At 40.7% G+C, this 21,348-nt stretch overlaps 2 protein-coding genes across 2 annotated transcripts in view; one reads left to right on the top strand and one right to left on the bottom strand.

Moving 5' to 3' along the window:
• LOC101851711 (sushi, von Willebrand factor type A, EGF and pentraxin domain-containing protein 1) overlaps positions 1–4,295 on the top strand; it is a gene marked incomplete in the record, with an annotated part of 56,468 nt that extends 52,173 nt beyond the window's left edge. Inside the window, 3 exon segments of the mRNA XM_013079346.2 lie at positions 78–198; positions 2,146–2,237; positions 2,587–4,295. Coding sequence (XP_012934800.1) covers positions 78–198; positions 2,146–2,237; positions 2,587–4,295 — 1,922 coding nt within the window.
• A 7,068-nt stretch (positions 4,296–11,363) lies between these two features.
• LOC101845755 (NADH dehydrogenase [ubiquinone] flavoprotein 2, mitochondrial) lies at positions 11,364–21,215 on the bottom strand. Its single transcript, XM_005092601.3, has 9 exons — positions 21,104–21,215; positions 19,420–19,479; positions 17,765–17,827; positions 17,268–17,358; positions 16,678–16,777; positions 15,249–15,352; positions 13,883–13,992; positions 12,633–12,709; positions 11,364–11,891 (listed from the first exon to the last, which is right to left on the bottom strand). The coding sequence occupies exons 1-9, from the start codon at positions 21,140–21,142 to the stop codon at positions 11,789–11,791; spliced, it is 747 nt and encodes a 248-aa protein (XP_005092658.1). The 5' UTR covers positions 21,143–21,215; the 3' UTR covers positions 11,364–11,788.
• Positions 21,216–21,348: the final 133 nt, after the last annotated feature.

Raw genomic sequence — 21,348 nt, 5'->3', positions numbered from 1 at the left:
TAAGATTTAATCCAGTTTCCTCTCCCTTCATATTTCGCTCATTACCACCGCCCACGCCTACATCTATTGCCCTCCAGCCCCTCAAAGAGATAGCGGCGTGTTACCTGTTTGGGCCACGGTTGCCATCAGCTGTGCCTGTATTGTTCTGCTGTGCCTTCCCGTCATGATATTCTGCCTCCGCAGACGCGCCAAAACGCGGTAAGTAACATTAATACCAGCTGCCCATTGGCACGATCGGGACGGGTCGGGTCGGGTCGAGTCGGTTTGCTGGCCAGATTGAGGGCGCAAGGTAGCTTTCGTGACCAAACCGATCGCAATTGGACTGTTACCCATTGGAGGGGGGAGGACAGTTGTCATGAAAGAAATCTATTGTGGACAAGTCTTTCTTTATTGAGGCTGCCTAATGGGAAACAACCGTTCTTTCCGATATCGCAGTTTTAGATTACATGTATTAATTATGCCACCAGTGTCTGATTAAGAACCTTTCAGATGAAAATTGCTTCGATGGACAAAATAGATCAAGCCAAACAATAATAAATAAAGATTGGCAAAGAGAAGTGTTGAGGATACCAGAAACAAGATTGCCCTATCAGACATGGAACTGGAGATCAACTGGAAAAAGAAGAAGAGGTAGGCCAATTGAAAGTTACAGAAGCACAATCAGGGATGAAACAATCTCCCAGGGCCTAGATGAAGATGTGCCAATATTGGAGGAGTTGGCTGGGGACAGGGAGAGAGTAAGTAAGAAAGAAAGAAAACAGAATTTGTGACTACTGCCCCTTTCTCCATTTTATTGTCTGCAATTGTTAATATCGACTTTTAATTGTCCTTTGGCATGAAGAAAATTCAGGATTGACACATAAATCTAATATAACGAGGGTGTAACGTATGCATGTTGGGTGGGATTTTTTAAAGGTGGGGGGGGGGTGAAAGAAGAAAAAGGGAGTGGGATGAGAAGGGGAGATTAAGAGAGAGATGGAGATGGACAGAGAGAGAGGGGGAGAGAGAGGGGGGCGGGGGTGAAGGGAGGGAGGGAGATAGAGAGGTAGGGAAGAAAGGATCACTATTGGAGCATTGTTCTCTGTATTATTGGCAATGAGCACCTTCCCAGATGAATGCGTTATATAATATAAATAAAATTCCAACTAAACGGCAGTCTTTCTTTTTGAGGCGGAAGAATCGCATTTACTAACCATCTCTGTCGCTCGTCTCCTTCACCTGCCTTTATCGCTGCTGTCAATAATGGACACTCCACTTAATTCCGCCGTACTTCGCCTTTTCTCTCCACTTCTGCCAATCACAACACGTCCTTCACCCCCAACCCCCCCCCCCCCCAAACACACACACACACACACACACACACACACACACACACACACACACACACACACACACACACACACACAACACACACACACACACACAAAACGCCTTTCACCACTGACCTCAGTAATGTTGGCGATATAAGATGCAAGTGGCCAATCTCTTTTTTTTTCCCTCAACCTCGCCATGAAAAACTGTCTTCATCAGACTTTATTTATGTACAGTCATGATACATTTATTTGCTTGAGAGACCAACATACCTCAGTTTGTGCTTATCAATTTCAGCATGTCTAGGCACTTGGAATTCCCCGGAATGACTATTAGGATACATGTCACCAAAAGCGTGTACATAGTACTGGATTCTGACGATCCTGCGAGCGTCTGTGTTGTAGCAATTAAGCGTTTCGCCAATGCACGCTGAAGACCCGAGTTCGATTCCCGTGTGGGGAGAATGTGTGTCCCTCTCAGGCCGGGTTGGACCTGACAAACAAGGTCGAAGCCCGCCTCTTAAGTAATGGGGGCATCAAACTCCTTATTAAATATGTGTGGTCGCTTTTAAGCACAAGGGGGCTATCCCGAAAATGCTGTTTTGAGGAAATCGAAGGTAAAGTTGTTGGACCCTTGTTCAGTTTCTTTAAAATACAAGGAGAGTTTTCACTATAACCAAACAAATATACACACTAATGGAACCAAACATCTACTATATGTAGGGCAAGGTCCACTTTTGGTGAAGGTCAAGATTTCTGCAAACCCCCGAAATCTGGGTTAGCCCGCTTGTCCTTAAAAGCGACCATATAATATATTATATATATACCTCCCCAGGGCGAAGCAAGTAGCCCTGACAATCGACACGGACCTGTCTATGGACCACGTTACCAATCATGGTTTCCAACCAGACGAAGACAGAATTGAGGGTAAGAGAAGTGTATCATCTACACCGACAGACAGACAGACAGACAGACAGACAGACAGACAGACAGACAGACAGACAGACATGATCGTAATAACGTCTCCCAAAAAAGTATGTTTCCTTGTAAGTGTAAGGCCATTCTGTGTCTGTAGTCTATTGTCTTTTTGTCTTTGCTTTTGCTAGATAACGTGTCGACTTCATTTGATAAAATAAGACCGGCAACTGGGCTCTCTCACGCTGCGGTCAACCTTTAACATTTACAACACAATTGTCTAGCACAACCGTGGAAACATTTCTGGCATGAAAAGAGTAAAGTGTAGCCCAATGATATCTCCCATGTGTGTGTTTTGCAGAAAGCACGTATGCCGAGCTTAGTGACGACTGCTCGTGGCCTCAGCTCGACACAATTCGCCAGCTTCCACGCACAGGAGACAGTTCCATGGCGCATGCGTCAGCCAGCACTTCTGCCAGAAAGGTTTCCTCTACCTCCTCGGGCTCTTTCGCATCTCTACGATCTTCTGTGTCGAGAGCAACGTCATCCAGAAGGGACGAGACGAGCCAGCTCTTGCTGCACGAACATGGCAAGGGAGAAGGGGAGAGTAACTTAGGGTTTGACCCTGAGGATGACTACCTTGTACCTGAGCCCGCTACCAAGAGGAGGGGAAACAACGCTATGACAGAAACGTCTATGACTCCGATGCACGATGGGAAACTGGATGAAGACAACAAACCGGAGCAAATACGCCACAAAGCCGCGGTCCATAACGTCTATGTGAATATGCAGTCTCGAGACAGTGCCCCCCAAGGAGTGGAGGGACTAAAGGAACAGGAGAACAAAGGTGGGTTCCAAATGGTTGAGAATCCCGGGTATATCCCAACTGGCGATGTCGCTAGGATCCAGCCTGGGTTGAACACGGCTACAAATGTGGGCATCAGTTCACTTCCGTTCGACACGTATTTTATCAACCCTGCGAGAGCCCAGCGAAGTGGTCCTGTTACGGGAGATTACGTCAACGAGATTTCTAATAGAGGAAGTTTTAGTTCTGGTGTGACCGTGGAAGGAAGATCAAAAGGAGAACCCTCCCCGTCTCCTGGATCGCCTCAAGGGTCGTCGCAAGAACAAAATCCTTCCTTACGCCCCCCTCCTACCAAAGGTGCTGGTTCGTCTGCAATTCACTCCAGCTATATTCCTTTCACTGACAAAATAACGCTTAATACAGTTAAGGAAAATTCAGAGGTTCCCAATACTTCCCCACCGGCCATAGGCAGCGCTCTGATGGGTGTAAAACCTTCTATACCATATCCTCTGCGGACTCAAGTAAGTCGTGGACAGGAAAGAAACAGTTTTCCGCCCACAACAGGCGTTCAAGCAAAAAGCATGCCGTACGTGGAGCTTGGGGCAACTAACCAACACAGTCTACAGCACGGTATGAGCAGCGATCAGTTCCTTCCAGAGTATCTAGAACTTTCCAACGCACAGAATCCGCCGGCTGACTATTCAAAACCCGAAACGTTCCCTCCTTTGCATGGCAAAGGCAAAACAAACCTGCGTCAATTGAATGTTGCAAGTGATACCCTGACAGGACGTAGCACAGGTGCCTCTCCATTTCTCAGTAAAGAAGGGAAAGCCACCAGCACCATCGGTGTTCTTGAGGATTTCACATCAAACTTACCCAAGATTGACAAAGCGGAATCCAAGGCTCCCTACAAACCAAAACCACCGCCGAAAGTAGAAATACACGACTTCCACAGAGAAGGCAAATCAGGTGACAGAGGGCGCGGTGATGCGCTAACGTCACACAATGCCAGTAGATCCGCTGGAGGCTTGACACGCCTCGAAGATCACATTACCGGGGGTCACAAATCAGGCCCAAGCCAAACCGACTTAGGTGGGGCTGGGGTCATCAAGGACGCGGGGAACACCGGCCCTCGTGGTGGGAAGCTTGCCACGGGAACGTGGAGAAATAACGGTCAGCGAAGTGGGCGCAAGCAAAATACGAGTCAGTCATCGGGAGTGGCACAGACGAGGAGTCTGCCTCCTCTTCCAAGCGATACTGACTGAAAAGAAGTCCAAACGATGCTCAACACCTGAAATGAGCTGTCACTTTTACGTTTGCATCAAACATTATATCTTTCCCCGCCTTGTGCCAACAGTCTGGTGCCATCATTCTGTTCACAAAATGTTGACCATGAGCTCATAATGATTTAGAGGTAGGCAAAGAGTTCCAACAGAAGTGTCCTTTCATTACCATCCACAGAAGTAAGACAGGAGTTTGTACCTCATAAATGAAGGGAAACATTCCACGCACCCATCGACTCAGTTCAGATAATTTAGGAAGCAGGCTATTTCGACACTACCTGTCGGAGCTGACATGGGCTGACTGGAAGACAAACGGAGGTAACGGATGAAATATTTCCTCCTCTCAAAAAATAAGCCCACTTCCTCCGTGAACCACGGTGAAGAGCCTAACCATAACCCGCAAGTGCCAGTACCGTTAATTAATATGAACATGGTGGTGCAATTTTATGCTCAGAAAGTCCATTGGTACATAATTCTGAATTTGTGTCTTGCTTTGCATAGTAAAAGGTAAAGTTGAGCACTTTTCGAGCTTACAAATTCGGAATTCTGGACACATTTTGTTTTTTGACGAAACAGGCTGTAACAAACAAGAGCATATATGTATCAGCATAGATTTGGAAAGTTCATCTTCTCAATGTTCATTCTGATCCAGGAGAGGGAAAGCAACCCATAAGTTTATCCGGCACAAATCTCCCTGCCCATACATGCTTACCTTATACAGACCAAATGGCTGAAAATGCTGTCTGTGGCTTTGTCACATTGGTGTTTTTAACACTTTAAATGGATGAGAGCTTTTTAAATTCTGTGCGAGTTTACCCTCTACGAATATTATTATAAAATGTACGACGATTAGCGAGCAAGTGAGCAGCAAAAATTTGGTAACGATAAGAAGTCATCCTTTACTAGACCACCTGATCTACAATGTTTGATAAGGCATATTTCTTCCCACCTGAAGGAAAAAGTTTCCATTTATCAAAGCTTATCAGCATGAAACCGCCAGACGTGTTGAAAATATGTTTTGTACACGTACGTAATTTGTCGCTCGTGGTGACAGTAACACTGCTAATATATGCTTTCTTCACTGGTTGGTGTGGCGTAAAGCTGCATTCATTATATCGAAGTGGCATGGACATCACTTTGTTAATGCCAAATGCATCCTACTATAAATATCAATTGACTTCTTTCATCTCTGTATTTCACTTCCCCTTGCAGTATAAAAATAAAACAACCCAGCGGTAAGAGTAGAACCAACCTCCAAACCTGCCCGTCGGTTAGTCTACCAGACTCGCAATCGTGCGGTTGTGAGTTCGGGGGTTCGAGCCGCAGGCCCGACGTTGTGTCCTTGGGAAAGGTACTTTACACGAATTTCCTCATTTCACCCAAGTGGGAATGGGTACCCACCTATGAAGACAGCGAAAGATCTTGTCAGTATGTCAGTGTTTTAGCGTCAATAAATGGCAGCTTGCACAGTTCATTGTATGCTTCCCAGAAAGTTGAGATTGTTTCACAATGCTATCTGGTCTGCTGGGGTAATAGGCCTACCTCGTGGTATACATGCAGTTGTTTTGTTTTTGTTTTGTAAAGTGCATAGAGCTTGCTGTTGAGTGAGAATTTGCGCTATACAAAGGCTATCTATTTTCTATTTTTATCATTATTATTATTACCGGGTATTATTATCATTATTATTATTATTATTATTATCATTACTATTATTATTACCTCACCTCGCAAGAAGGCTGAAGTGTGGTGGTAACATGAATGTCTCAAGTGTGTACGTCCGCCGCGCCTGAAAGCGGGTTGTACCTCCTGTTGGCGTGTTGTGGGCCGACCTTTATTTGTTATCCCCAGCTCAGTGAGATACAATTTAAACTTAATTCTTGCCCGTTTTAATTCTAATATTTTACATGGTGTACAAAACTTTTAGTGCACTTCTATGTGAATTCTCATGAAGCGAAGAACCAGTAGGCTACAATATATTATTTTTAGTAAACAATTATCAATCACTTGAGCGTCTTTGCTGCGAAGACAGCCTGCCGCTTTACAATTTACACAAAACTAGCTTTGTTAGACAAAATCACATTATCTAAATAAGGCAAGTGATTCACACATGTGCATTCGTCAGAAGCAAAAGTCCCTCAAAAGCTGTGTCTGTTAGCAGAACTTCCAGTAACTTGGTCATCGATATAGATCTCTCTTAAGTAAAACGTCCATGACGCGCCCACTTGCCTACTATTAACACTGTCCCCGTGGTTTTATGCACCCCGCATAATTTAGCAAAATTTGATCATTTTTTAGCATAATTTCTGATTATTTTCCTTTATCATTCTTTGTTAAAATTAACAGAATCGCATAATTTCACATTTTTGGGCTCAGTTTGCATAATTTCAGAATTTTTCTTGCAGAAAACGACGGGGACAGTTAACATAAAACAGTTCAACTCTTGTTTTAGTTTAATACGAGTTTTACGATACCTGCAACACAATTAGGTCATATTAGTATTAGTGCCGAAGATGAGAGGTGTCACTAGAGACTAACCTGCAAAGAAAATAAGGGGTAGAGATACAGATGATAATGATAGATGTTTTCTACAAGTAGAAAAGAAGGAGCGAACCACACCAGAGCACCCGCCAACCACCCACGTTCAACAGTTGAGAAAACGGAGATAATACACCACCTCGTAATTTCTACAAGCACGAGGACTTGTGGACAACACAAATGACCACTTGTAGAATATAATCGATTGAAGTATAGTAAAACCTCGTTACATTCCACCCTTGGAAAGAGAATGAATCTGGCGGAATAGCGGGGCTGGCGGTTTAACGAAAAATAACGGGTTCTTCTGTTAAGTAGCTCTGCTGACTGCACAACAGTCATGTAGGGAAATGATTCAGCTGTGTGATCTGAGTTTGAAAGGTGTCTTTTAGTTGGTGATCTATGTGTTAAATGTATTTACAGCTAAAAGCCGTCTCTCTCTCTCTCTCTCTCTCTCTCTCTCTCTCTCTCTCTCTCTCTCTCTCTCTCTCTCTCTCTCTCTCTCTCACACACACACACACACACACACACACACACACACACACACACACATACACAAATTTAACCCCAGCTGAACTTTTTTCCCGTAAATTCAAATCGAAAATTTCGGCCAGATCAAAAGCTATGTCAAGACTCAATAGCTTGTTTTGTTTGGAGTTGTTGGGTTGTTGTTTTTTAGCCGATGCCCGTCAATCCTTGGGGCGACTCAGACTTGTCATGTAAACTTGACCGTGAGCCTCAAAAAATAAAAGCCTCGCGAGGGACCGCTAGCCTTGATGGCATGGGTCCGATATCTGGCGACGTTAGATATTTTGCCGGCGGGCCGATGCGACAAGGGGGAGAGATAAGAAACGATGAAGCAGCCAACGAGTAGGATTTCGTCTGGTGGCCAGTTCACTGGTGGTATAGCGGGGCATAATTGTTTTTTTAAGACTGGTACAACCCAAGACAGTTGGCTGATGGCGGTGTGTAGGCAATTTCTGTACAATGGCAAAAACCTGGCAGTAAGCGCAGCTGGAGGTATGAAAGGGGGGGCACAATAGGTTTGACTGTAATATTAGTAATAACAAATCTTAGTACAAACAGCCACTTTCTAATATAATATTAATATTAAATGCACTATATTAATGCCATGTATCACTGTTGTCATATATAATATATATCTTATATCAATGCTCGAAATACCATACTAAACAATGCTTGATACAACACGTATTAAAAATTTTTATCATTGCAGAATAAAACATTGTAATCGAAAAACTTTTCTTCGCTAATATTTTTCCTTCACCCCAAAAAGTGACCAGGACACACAACTGGTCCTCTTGTGCAGGTGTTTTTTTTTCAGCACTTGCAACACAATTAGTTCATATATATTATAATATAAGTGCCAAAGATTAAAGGTGTTACAAGAAGTAATAAACACAAAAAAGGAGAGATAATGTCAATAGATGTTTGATAGGAAAGGAGGAGCAGTTGGTTGATGGGAATCTCTGATTGGTACAACTTGACATGTAGGCCCCTACATGTACGTCTGTTCTTTCCTTCTGATGTTTCTGTATGTCTCGCTTTTTTCCATGCACTGAATGACCGATATATCATTTCGATGTGCTTCTTAAATATTTTAATACTACTCAACCAAAAAAAGCAAAGATCCATTTGTAGAAGTTTATATGGTCCGAGCAAGACACTCACCTAACATTCCCAAAATCTGAACTGAAGCTCTTTATCTGCAGTATCCTGTAGGATTTCTTTTTCAGGAAGTATTTTATATATTATGACCGTGTACCAGACCAGGCCTGCTGATGAAATACACGTTTTAAAAACTTAAGTAACCCTCTTACAGATACCAATGGTGTTGAAAAGGAGCATGAATCATGTCATCTGCTGAGAGCTCTAAAAAACATTTTTTCAAATGGCATTTTTACTAATTTTTTGCCCCCACCGACACAATTTAGATCACTTTAAATTAAAGGAGGCAGACTTTAACCTGCCTGTCAGGGCCAACCCAGGCCAAGAGGGACACCAAGACAAAGAGAAAAATTCTCCACAAATGGGAATTGAACTCAGGTCTCCTGCATGCAACAGCAAAGTGCCTAACCGCTACACCACAGACGGCAGTGCTGAGTGCCAGAAGTAACCAAAATGTCCAAAGTTTTAGTTTTGATGGAATGTTATTTGAATGCAACAGTTGGGCTCTTTTTTGGGAGAACCTGTTTTTTGACCAACTATTATAGTAATAGTAATAGCACTCTGTTTCAGAATCCATACTTCCAATAATAATTGCTGAGCGTGCAGAACTAATAAAATGTGTGCGCGTGTATGGGTTTGACGCCCCTATAAACACTATTAGGTTACAGTACTTAATAGGCAGGATGTCTGAATTTAACGTCCGTTTCTGATACGATCACGCTAAATGAGTTGAGTGTCTCGAAAACTCCACAAAACAACTCAAATTCAAGAATGTCCAGCCTGGGAATTAAACCAGGGCCATCTGCTCCATTGTCCGGCATGATACTCAGGGACCTAACAACAGAGCACCTGCGCAGAACTCACTGATCACATAAAACGCTTAATTAGTTGTGGCAACCTAGAATCAAATCCCTGCTAGGTCACTCGTCAATCAACTCCAGTAAACAAAATGAGAGAATGCAAAGAGTTGGTTTTACCTCCTCGTGAATTTCAACTAATGTTACAACAATGCCTCGCAAAGTCCAACCCTTCGTCCTCGTCGGGGGAGGTGGAAACAGGACAAAGTAGGGGATAGCTGGGTCTGGGTGAAGTACGGTGTGACTTTATGTCACTGAGGCGTTACGCTAGCCGTGAAGGCCGACCCGGGTCACCCTGAAACGTTGCTGGCTAAAGGGGCTCTGGTGAAACCGTGACTGGCCTAGCAAGCCGACGGCGGATAATTACTGCTACGAAACAATCAAAGGAGAAAACACGGACAGATTCAAACGGAAAACGACCAGGAAGAGTGAACGGACAGCGAGCTAGAACAACGATTAAAATAGGCACATGGAATGTCAGTGGACTTGGAGACAAAGAACCAGAAATAGTGGATTTCATGGAAAGAAAGAAAATAGCAACCATGGGCTTGTCAGACACAAGGAAGAGAGGCAACCACAGCAAGCTGACCCATAAAGGCTACCTCCTGATCTGGAGCGGAACACCTGAAAATGAGAGAGTGTGGAGAGCCAAACATGGTGTAGCTTTCATCATACACCCAGCCAAAATGGATACAATCTATGAAATCAATCAGATCTCAGAGAGAATAGTGAGAATAAAACCCATAGAGGGTGGCAAAACAACAACGTACATCCAAACATACGCTCCCTGTAACGACAGCTATACAGAGGAAGAGACAATCAGCGTGGTGGAATCAGGCTCTCGTCAAACTAATCAAAGTGAAGAAACTAGCTTTTTTCTGTTGGTTTGGGAATTTTTATCAAATTTTTGTTTTTTTTTGGGTCAACACCATTCATGCCCACTAAAGAACTCATTTTTGTGTGGATTTTTCTGAAAAACGTTGATTAAAGGCACAAAAAATGTAAATTTTTAAGCTAAAGAAATAACTAATCTTTGGCAGCCATTTTCTCACTAATTTTACTTCTGAAAACAAGTGACCCCTACATCCTTCATTCGCAAATATCTCGACTTGTATTCAAGATAAATGGATATTTTTTTCATCCTAATAATAAAGACAAGTAAACAAGCTTTAAGATGATACCAATAACTCTATATGCCCCGAAATTGACGAGAGCCTGATTCCACCACGCTGCCTCACATATTTCCAAGACCTGAGTGACCGTATTAACACCATCAAGAGCAAAGAAGATATATTTATCTTGGGAGATTTAAATGGCAGAGTCGGACGAATAAGAACCCCCTGGGAAGAGTACTTGGGACCCCACAGCGATAAAGATACAGAGTGCGACTGCAACAGCAATGGAGAAATTATACTAAACCTATGCGCTGAGCACGACATGATGATTACGAACACATTTTTCCAACAGACAAAGCCAAATCAAGACCTGGTACAAATGGAGTGACCTGAACCATGCACCAAAAATTGATTTCATTCTGATGCGCAGAAAACAGGGACATACAGCCAAAGATTTGAGAGCAGTTCCAAACTACATCATCGACACGGACCACAGACCTGTGATACTTACTCTCACAACCAACAACGTAAAGCAAACAAAGAAGAACAGGGGAAAAGCCACAACTAACCTAAGAAAATTCTCTTTATACATTACTTGCTCAGTGCCTGTAATTATCTACACAAAATCTCGTGTTTGCTATAACGAACACTCGGATTCAACGAGAATTTTGGTCAGGCCCGGCGGCCTCGTTAAATCCGAGTTCCACTGTATTACAAGGCATCAGCTATGACTGAAAGATTTCGGGGACAAAACCACACAGATACCATCCATCAACTACAAAAGTATACCCCAGCCTAAAGCTTACAAGGCACATCTCTGTCCCCACACAAAAAAGAAATAAGCTCTAAAACAATGCTGATTTGGTACTCTAAACATGTTTATTAAGACAATCATTTTCAGCCTGTCGCAACATCCACACTACCTATTATATATACAGAGTGTCAGTCCAAACTGAAACTGCCTCCTGATCTCAAAAGAAAGATTCACAACAGACCCTCTTCCAAAATAATGTAACCACATCCATAGTTACAATGATGTACACTCAGATTTACCTCCCAATCTGCACCACCATTTGGCATCTTGTCTACCATCACTTTTCCACATGCAGGTAGCTTGGGAGGATGCAAACGCTCATTTAACATGGTATCCCTTGTCAGCGTAGGCCTTAAATGTCAACCTCTTATTACTACATCAGCATATCCCCCCCCCCCTCTCCCCTCAAGAATGCCAGTCGATCAGCTCAGGCAGCAAATAAAGCCACAGTCTGCGGCCAGCTCAGCCCTACAAGTCTGCCCTCACTCCAAAGCCTGGTCCAGTCGGGGGTTCCGTCAGGGACGTCAAGCCTGTCTTGGGTTCTGAGGCAAATCTAAAGTTCTGGCCGCTCCTAAAATAAGAAAGGAAAACGAAACCATCATTATAAACATTTTGGGCCCTCAATGAAACAGTTAAGATTATTTAAGAGGTGAGCTACTATACCCCTGGCTGTCAAGGACAACCCAGGCAGAGAAGAGGTACATCGAAGCAGACAGATGGAAACACTTGATAATAAACTTTATGGGAATTAAATTTGTGTCTTTTGCATGCGGAGCTGAAGAGCCAAATCAAGACACCATACACCTGATACACAAGCTGAGAAAGTCTTCTCGATCTTCACAATACAGAACAGTGCACTATACTATACTTCTTAAGACATAAAACAGCCAACATTCTTGTCTACTTACTTTAGTAGGTTTCAAGGTCCCATTCATAATTTGTACAGTACAGTAGGCTACAATAATGACACAACATGTAATGAAAAGAATTATTGACTACAATTCACTCCATCTATGTATATTTATTACCAAAACAGTACCTTTTGCATGACTTAGGTGATCCCAAACAACCAGGAAAAAATTAAGCGATGAACCTCAAAAATAATGGTAAACACATCTTCACAACATGTTTGTCAAGTTTGCAAGGGACTATTCCAAGACTGAAAATTATGATTGAATCTTTCTATATGACTCTCCCATACCTTTAACAAAAAGACAACATCCAGAAAGAGTAAAAACTGAATGGACACTTGATTAGCTATAACCAAAAATGGAATAGAGATAAAAAACTAGAAAATAAATTTTATACTCACTGTGGTCCAGCCTTTGGTTTCTTTCCAGCTTTGATATCATTGAGAATTCTATGCATATCGTCCACAGTTAAGTCCTCCTGAGGGAATATAACACCAAAAAATCACAAATCTGGATTAAAACCATATCATTATGAGTACAGGTTCTTTTCAAATCAAGAGAAGTTTTTTGTACCATGCAAAGTCACAATCAGACTGGAGAAGGACCCAAACAGAAATAAATAAATATTCTCAGGTGTACATAACAGCAAACTGCAAGAACTAAACGAATCTCAACAAAGCAAAAAAGTTCCACATAAAATTTTTTTATTTTTTTTAAACAGCTTCATAACAGTTTTATTCTTCTTGTCCCAACTCTTACATAATTTAGTAAAGTCTTTTCTTCTGCCCTTCCTTGATCGAAAATCAACACTGCACTCTTCATTACCCTCCCCCCTCCCCCTTTTCCATGCAAAGAAAAATTAAAGGGTTGACAATTCACACTTTGGAAGACAGCATTGAAAGAAAGTACAGAAAAGAAGGCATTTCAGGTGGCATCTAATTGTAACAGTGTGTGGAAGCTACTTGACAGATATTTCAGTGTCTCCAGCCTTACAACAGAGTGTTTACCCCTAACAGCATTTGTGGACTGACTACACAGAAACTGCAAACTTTTAGTTTCTAGAAGACAATGGGAAAGTAATGAGAGTCCGATTTAACCCAGCACAGGAGGAGGCAAAAATTGCCCATGACATGAAATGAACTTCCCCTTAATAAATATATAATAAACACCAACAAATGAACGCGACTGCTAGCATGTAAAGCACTGAGCTGACCTCACTCAGCCGTTCAAGTGCAATTCAACATTCATCTTGTGACACAACACGTCATGAATATTCGCAAGCAAACACAAACACTACCAAGCTAAACGACAGGAAAAGAAAAAGAAAGATCACTTTCAATGTATTTAGGCCTTCTTGAAAAATATCTTTAAGCATAGTACACACATTATTGAACATACAAAAATCATGCTCAAATGATAGAACAGTTTACTGTCAAGTAGAAATGCCCCCCCCCCCCCCCAAAAAAAAAGAATTTTTTATCATAAATAACAAAATATGCCACTCATAAGGGATGACTTCATAAAACAGTATGTATACAGCAGTACAGAAGCTTATGTCACTAAATAATAATGTCAATTTATTCCTCTGGAAGATTAATGAAGTCAATCTCATCATATCTGATCTTATCCCACCCAACTCCTATCCACTTACATAATAGTCATCATTAATCTGCACCATGGGGGCATTGACGCATGCTCCAAGACACTCCACCTCAGCTAGCGTGAACATGTTATCATCAGTGGTGTGGCCTACTCCAATACCTGTAGGAAAGACAGAAGTTGGGGGGGTTGAGAATGGGAGGTAGGAAGAGGAGAGAATTATAACACTTAATCCAATTAAGCTTACAATGCTTTTAACGCTAGGCATACGAAACAAGATGCTATTCGACATATATGAATATGAAATGGCATTCAGAGTGATAACATATGCTGAGCACTGAACAAAAAAATCTTAACAAAGAAGATTGTGATTCCATCGACCAACAGCTGATTAACTCTGGCCTGTTCTGTAATTCAGAAGTCTTGAGCCAGGCACTGAAGGGGTCAAGGAGGCGCCATCTATCTTTGAAGCTAGAAAAAAAGTAACAACTGTTGTTGTCAACAAAAACTATTCTTGGCTACCGGCAATGCACAATGATCATCTATTGAATAACATTATAGTAAAAACATCATTAAAACATCCTTGCGTTTGCCCTTTGCTTTCCTTATAGCTTTGAATAACAAAAACGAGTTAACACTATATATCATACAACAAGCGCTGTCTTATTCAACAAAACACAAAAGAAAAAACTTGAGGTAACAGACAGAAAATAAATAAACAAAGTAATGGGAGTCACTTGTTATTTAAATACAAAAGAAAGCTAAAGCTAACAAAGCAAGGGGAACAAACTAGCAGTAGCAGTTCTCTTCCACCAACCACAGAAGACCACATTGAATATATTTATAAAACTGAACGCAGTACACAAGCTGGGATGGCTGCTCTCTGACCATGCCATATGGTTTACTAAGATTCTCCTCAATAGCTTCTAGAATGTTGACATAAAATAAAGATATATTCAAAAAGCTCCCATGAACAATCATCATTAGGCCACGGACAAACACTTTCCACTTTTCTCTATTCTGAGCTAGCCTCTTGATGTTATTCTATGTCTTCCCACTTTTCTGTTCACCAATTTCTGTAATTCTTCTCCAGGTTCCATGCGGTCTTCCCCTTGTTCTTTTACCCTGCGGATTCCAATCCAACACTTTCTTTGTTATGCAGCTGCCTGACTTCCTGAGCGTATGCCCAAACCATTGCCACCACCTTCTTCATACCTCATCTCTGACTGGAATCTGTCTTATTTTCCCATGAACAATAACTGTCATAAATTATGCTTTTCTTGCTTCGAACATATGGCAGGAGGAATCGTGCATCATCAGTTCCATCCCACTGTCTTAAAAGACTACAACCCATACATTCATAGAACTGAGCACAGTAGGCAAACTGGAATGATTGTTCTTTTGACCATACTACTTACCTAGATTCTCCTTGATGGCTTCCAGAATAACGTCAGAGCCAACACCTCCCAACATGCAGGGCGTTGTGGTACAGATCTGGACGAAATATTTCCCCACTGGCTCTCTGATCATACAAAAGACAAGAGAGGAGAGATAATTGTTATGAAATATCATCTTCACAGCTTTATACAGAGTAAAAACTATTTCATCTTTTACAGATGAACTTAGGCAGGTGGAAAGGGAAAGTGATTAACTGTTACTTTGCATTGTTAAACAATTCTTCGTGTAAATATTTCATCATTCAAAATGAACTTTGGAAGTTGGAAAGGGAAAATAATTATCTGTCACTTTGCCTTGTTCAAGTTCAAGACTTATTTTTCATTTCAATACTAACACTTTACAATGAACTCAAATAAGTAACATTCTCAATTAGATATATTAAGTACAAGTAAAAAGCTTTATCGCAACACTTGACGAGTGATAAACAATCTGTCTACTTCAGTTCCTCTCAGGCATTCTATGACCCCAACAAGAAAGAATACCATCAGCACTCTTCACAAACATTTATCAATCTCCCTACAAAACATCATAAAGTAAAAATCAAGACAGAACTCATGTCAGAAACCTCAAGTAAAGCTGACACTACATAAAGACACAAGAGCTCTTGGGAACAACAACTTCAAATTAAGCCTAAAGCAATCATAGTAACCCCAGTTTTGATTTAGTTTGGCACTCCCATCTGTCCTGACTAATACACAATGCTCAATAAGTGTGTTATCTTCTTCAGGTCTAGTCATTCAGTAATACCTCTGCATATTGATGAGAGTATGCCCAATTTGCCTTATTTATCTACAGTTCCGCAAACACACAAACCTTCACAAGCATACCAACTTACACATCTCAACCTTTATACTCCCCTTACAACAAAATATCTATGTACACCATTCATTACTTGCAGTGAAAAGAAGTGAGCAGCATTCACTTTTCACAGCCACCAGTCTGAATCTCACTGCTATTTTTGTTTTAACAAAAGGCAAAATGCCACCTGAGAGAAGGATGGAACTTAGTTTTTAGTTTTAGTAGAGGGTTTTACGGCGCTCGCAACTGCATAAGGTCATATGAGCGCCAGAAGATTAAAGGTGTTACAAGAGAGTAACAAACATAAAAAAGAAGGCGAGATAAGGATGATAGATGTTTGATAGGAAAGAAGAAGCAAACCACACCAGAGCACCCGCCAACCACCCACTGGATGGAACTTAAAACACCTATCTCAGCTATTAGTGACCAAAGTAAAGGGCACTATTGTGTTCGCTCATATCAAACAGCAGTTGGTTTTGAATACATAACAATAATTATAGGACCAAGCAAAAAATCCTTTGCATTGTTCATACAAACAAAGGCCTTAGTTGTTAACAAATTTGTGGGTCTGTGACTAGCGAGGTAACATACCTGTTGAACATCGTGTAGAATGTGGCCACTTCATACACCCGCATCCTTGGCATCTTAAGCATTTCAGCTACTCTATGCATGGCTGAGATGGGCAACCACCCTGTAGAAAAAGGATTGTCTGACTGAAAACGCGAAAAAGAGAGGGCAACAAAAATGTATGAAAAAAAACCCATTACAATCATCAGTTTTCTTGTCAGCAAAGGATCCTACTGGAACATTGACACTCTTGTGATTCTGAATGGTGCCTGTTCAGAGAAAGAAAACAAGTACAAAGTTGTGTAAGAAAGATTTGTACTGTCACAAGAAGACCAAACTTCCAGTACTTTCTTAAAAGCAGCGAGGCAGACAACCTGGATTTTAAAAATCTATTTTTTAAAAGTCCCATTTCCATATTTACAATAATTTACATTTAGGGTTTGAAATTCCATTTGAAATAAAAATGGGAGTCCTTGATCCATATGATTCGACAGATGTGTAAAGCAGTCTGTTCATCTCTGATTCTCACAAAGGGCTGACACTATGCCTACTAGAAAAAAACAGCCACAATTTCTTTTCACTGAATACAAAGAAGTGATAAGTCCAATACTAACCATCATTCTGCCGCTGAGCCAGATCCAACAAAGGGATGCATGCTGCAGCCTCATGGCCCTTGGGGTAATTGGCAATGATCACTTCGCTGCGCTAATAGAAGAAAAGACATTCACAAGAAAGAAAATTTATAACAATACAGAAAACAAAATTGGACTAAAACTGCTCTACTTCCATCCACTTCATCTTATAAGAGACATGTCAAAACATTATACCATCAGGTTCTTCAAATGATCCTTTATCTTGACCCCCAAAACTAGCATTTTTATTTTAATGCTCTTCACCTGTAAGACAAAATAACCCAATATTTTCAACAATAGGAAAACAGAATTTTGTTCTCACTTGAGGGAAAGACAGAAATTGCCATTGAATCTTCCTTTACAACCACTGAAATCACTTAAGTCAGTCCATGCTGAAACACAAAACACACAAATATACAATATCTTATAAACAAACAAACTGCATTTATAAACTAGTACAATCATACAATTGAAGTTACCTTTATATTTTCTGCACTGAACTCGAAAGGAGTTTCAGAATTGTTGTTTGGCTCATCTCGGTGCTAAAGAAGAAATAAAAGAAAAATTCAAACTTCCAAATCAGCAACCAGATCCAGAACTTAAAAGATCAGTACATGAAATATATTTAGCAAGCTGAGCAACAGCAAAGATACTATTCTGACATCAAAGAAAGAAAATAAATTACAAATCAAAGTAAAGCAAAAATCAAATACCAGTACCTATAACTAGTTGTTAAGAGTGAACAAAGTAATGCTACAGGGCACACTTTTCTTTGCACACAGTAACATTCAAGAGGCATGACCTTTCAATATAGAAGTAACAAATTTTATAAAACAAAACTTTTTACAGAGATACCACAGATTTACTACAGAGAACTTCAAACTAATAACTTGGGGGGGGGGGGGTTCTCATGGTTGAGAGGTTAGTGTTTGCCTCTTATTCAATAGGTCCTAGGTTCGAATCCGGACAGAGATGAAAAATTCTCTTTCACCTCCTTTTTACTACTCTCTAACAATGTTCTGTTGTCTGCTTTCATCTCCACTTTCTGCCCCCACCCCCTTTGCACCCTCCTCTGGGTTCATGACTCTTTCTGCAGCCTTTCAACTGCTACTCCTTGGCTCCTAACTGCTGTCTTTCAGCCACACCCCTGATCTTATGGTAGGTAAGATCTAAGACCTAGCCTTCTCAGATAAATGCGAAAAATCTTGGAGGTCCCGTGTTCAAGTTTTGCATGTTAAAGATCCCTTAGAGATTCAAAATCAGTCAGAGTAGACTTCAGCCGCCACCTGGGCAAAATTCAAAGTTAATTCCTTCCAAACTACAACTTCTGAATGAGCCCAGGGCACTTTTATGTGACCGTATGCAGTTGTGAGCTCCGTAAAACAAAAAAAACAACATAACTGTTAACTGATGGAAAAACATCCAGTCTTTTTCGTCTTCCTCAGACTAAATGTGATCTTTCTGTAAAAGAGTGTTGTAAAAGAGTGTTGAAGAGGGCACTTGCTGTCTTTCCAAATCACAATCACGGATGAGTGGTGCTCTTGTGTGTCCAATATTTGCACCAGGCTCTTTCTAATTTTCCTTTTCAATAACATTATACTTATTTGAAATCTTCGCCCAAAATGGGAAAGGAAATATAGATGCATCCCTTCCATAATGTGCTTTTCTCAGGATAGCCCTTTGCCGAGTTCTTAACTTAAAACGCATAACTCTGTACTGAGTTATTTTATTTATTTCATTTTAAAGATTTTAGCTTGGTATGAGATGATTTCAATAAAAAGGATTTCATATGGCAGTGTTAGTTTAAAATCGGAAAACAATGACAATGTAGCCGGTTTTCCCCGGCCACCACACCTATTATAAGAAGCCAACTGAAATGTATAGCTTTACACAATACAATGGAACAGGAAAAAGCAACAAATGAAATACCCATAAAATACATCATTCAAAAGCAAACGCAATAGGCAAAAAAACAAAACAACATTGATTACTACAACTTTATTTTTTAATAGACCTTACTCACTGAATAAAAGGACTTTTTAAATACATTAAAAAAATAAAACACAACTGTAACAACTTACGAAACTAATTTCAATATACCATCTATGTTGTATTTTAAAAAAATTGAACTCACCACAAACAATTTATCACTGCAAGCAGCTGCCGGCCGATGGAAAGCCCGGAGCTGTCGAGCCTAAAACAAAGATATCGGTGTGTTGGCAAGGTAAAGCTGTGGGCGTGGGGGGTGGTAAGCACACAACTTAAGTGAACATATTTTAAAAATATGGAGTACAATGAATGATTCTTTTTATCTTGCTTTATTCTGCGGCTTGTTTGTATTATATCTTTTTAAATAGAACAAAATGAGACAGAGACTCTGAAAGGCCTGGAACTGCACCAATGGAAACCCAAACTGAATGAGCCTGCTGTTTATAAGTCTAAAAGGGTATTTTTAAGGCTTCCAGTGAGTTAACTCGTCACATACCTCCAGTGATCTCATCACAGTTATCTCATCACATACTTGAACTTGTGAAAAATGTGTGGCAAGTTCACCGTAGATTGGCAGGCAAATCCACACATGTTAACCTTTAAGTTAATAATATTTTTAAAATACAAAACCAGAGTTTATTCAATCAAAATCTACAGTGTTTACCTTTCTGTTTCAACATTTTAAGGAGAAAACGGGACACATTTTTGGGGTGCAATATATATATATATAAAAACCTGTTAAAAATTTCCATCATGTTCCTTACTGTATGCAATAAAATAAATCTAAGATGGCTGGTGGAGGTGGTGTGACAAGTTTTCTGTTATCTGGATACTTTTTTTTCGGTGAACTCGTTACATATTTTTCAGTTGTGTTGACTTTACTAGTTCCCTTACATAATTACTCACATCTCTGTTACCACCCAGCAAACGAGAAAGATTTGTTTTATATCATAATAAAGCAACTCCCCCCCGGCACTCCTGTACAATTGCGGTCCCGTTAGATCTAGCAATAAATCACTAAGTCAATACTGATTTAAATATTCGGTATCGACGACGATAATTTGATGTTTTGCAATTATTAGGTTTTATTGGCTATCTCTCCATAGGCTTATCGGCACGCGCATCAAAAATTAATCGTTTAGAACCAGAAGTAATCGTTGGTAGGGTCAAAACAAGTATCCCTAAACGGGACCGCAATTGAACGGGACCGCAATTGTACAGGAGTGCCCCCCCCCCCCCTCTCTCCCCCCACAAACATTGCATTTAAATTTACTGATTTACTGACGAATAGCCTATTTCCGCTGTATTACTACATTACCTGGGATAGTTAAGATTCCCGCGTTGAATTCTGATGTGCATTTTTCAGGGTTAGGGTTAAGGTCAGGGTCAGGGACCAAAGCGAAACATGTCTGAGGCTATGAAAAACGCATATCGGAATTAAACGCAGGAATCTTTTAAATCGCCTTGCCCTGTCTATTACCAACTTAACATTTGTAGACTTTTTAGGAGCCTAACATTCAAGTCACCAAAATGAAAGTAACATAAACAGACTTTGTTCTCTACAGCATCACTTCAATTGGGGTAAACCGGGTTAAAAGAGCCAGCGGTAGTCCTTGGGCTACTGTTGTAGTTCAGTTTGTAGGGTAGCTCAACAACGCAGCGGCAACCCACCCCAGGCCCAGGCAGGATCAGTCAGACTCAGACCGAGGACCGAATTACAGCTTCAGGTGCATTTGGTCAATGCCCATTAAGATCTAAACTTCAATAATATTACAGACACGGAATGAGATAGTTGCTAGAATACATTCTTTAAGCAAGTGTAAGCTTACCGTAGAAGAAACTAAAGACTTGCAGACTGCCGACAACATCGTCTCAAATATAACGGATCACTCTTCTACTGTTGAGTGTTCGACCTTCGCCTTTCACCGGAAGCTCAAATGCCGAATCAAAAGTACAGTCTCGCCACAAAAAAATATTATTATGAACTGGACAGGAAAGGATAATTACAAAACAAAATGTATTCTAAGTCAACTATTTGATTTTGCTTATGCCTTTCTTCCAACTTGTCAAGTTG

Source organism: Aplysia californica, unplaced genomic scaffold (assembly GCF_000002075.1).
Source record: "Aplysia californica isolate F4 #8 unplaced genomic scaffold, AplCal3.0 scaffold00049, whole genome shotgun sequence".
NCBI lineage: Eukaryota > Metazoa > Mollusca > Gastropoda > Aplysiida > Aplysiidae > Aplysia > Aplysia californica.
The sequence above is the reverse complement of the archived record's forward strand: the minus strand, read 5'-3'. Positions and strand labels throughout refer to the sequence as shown.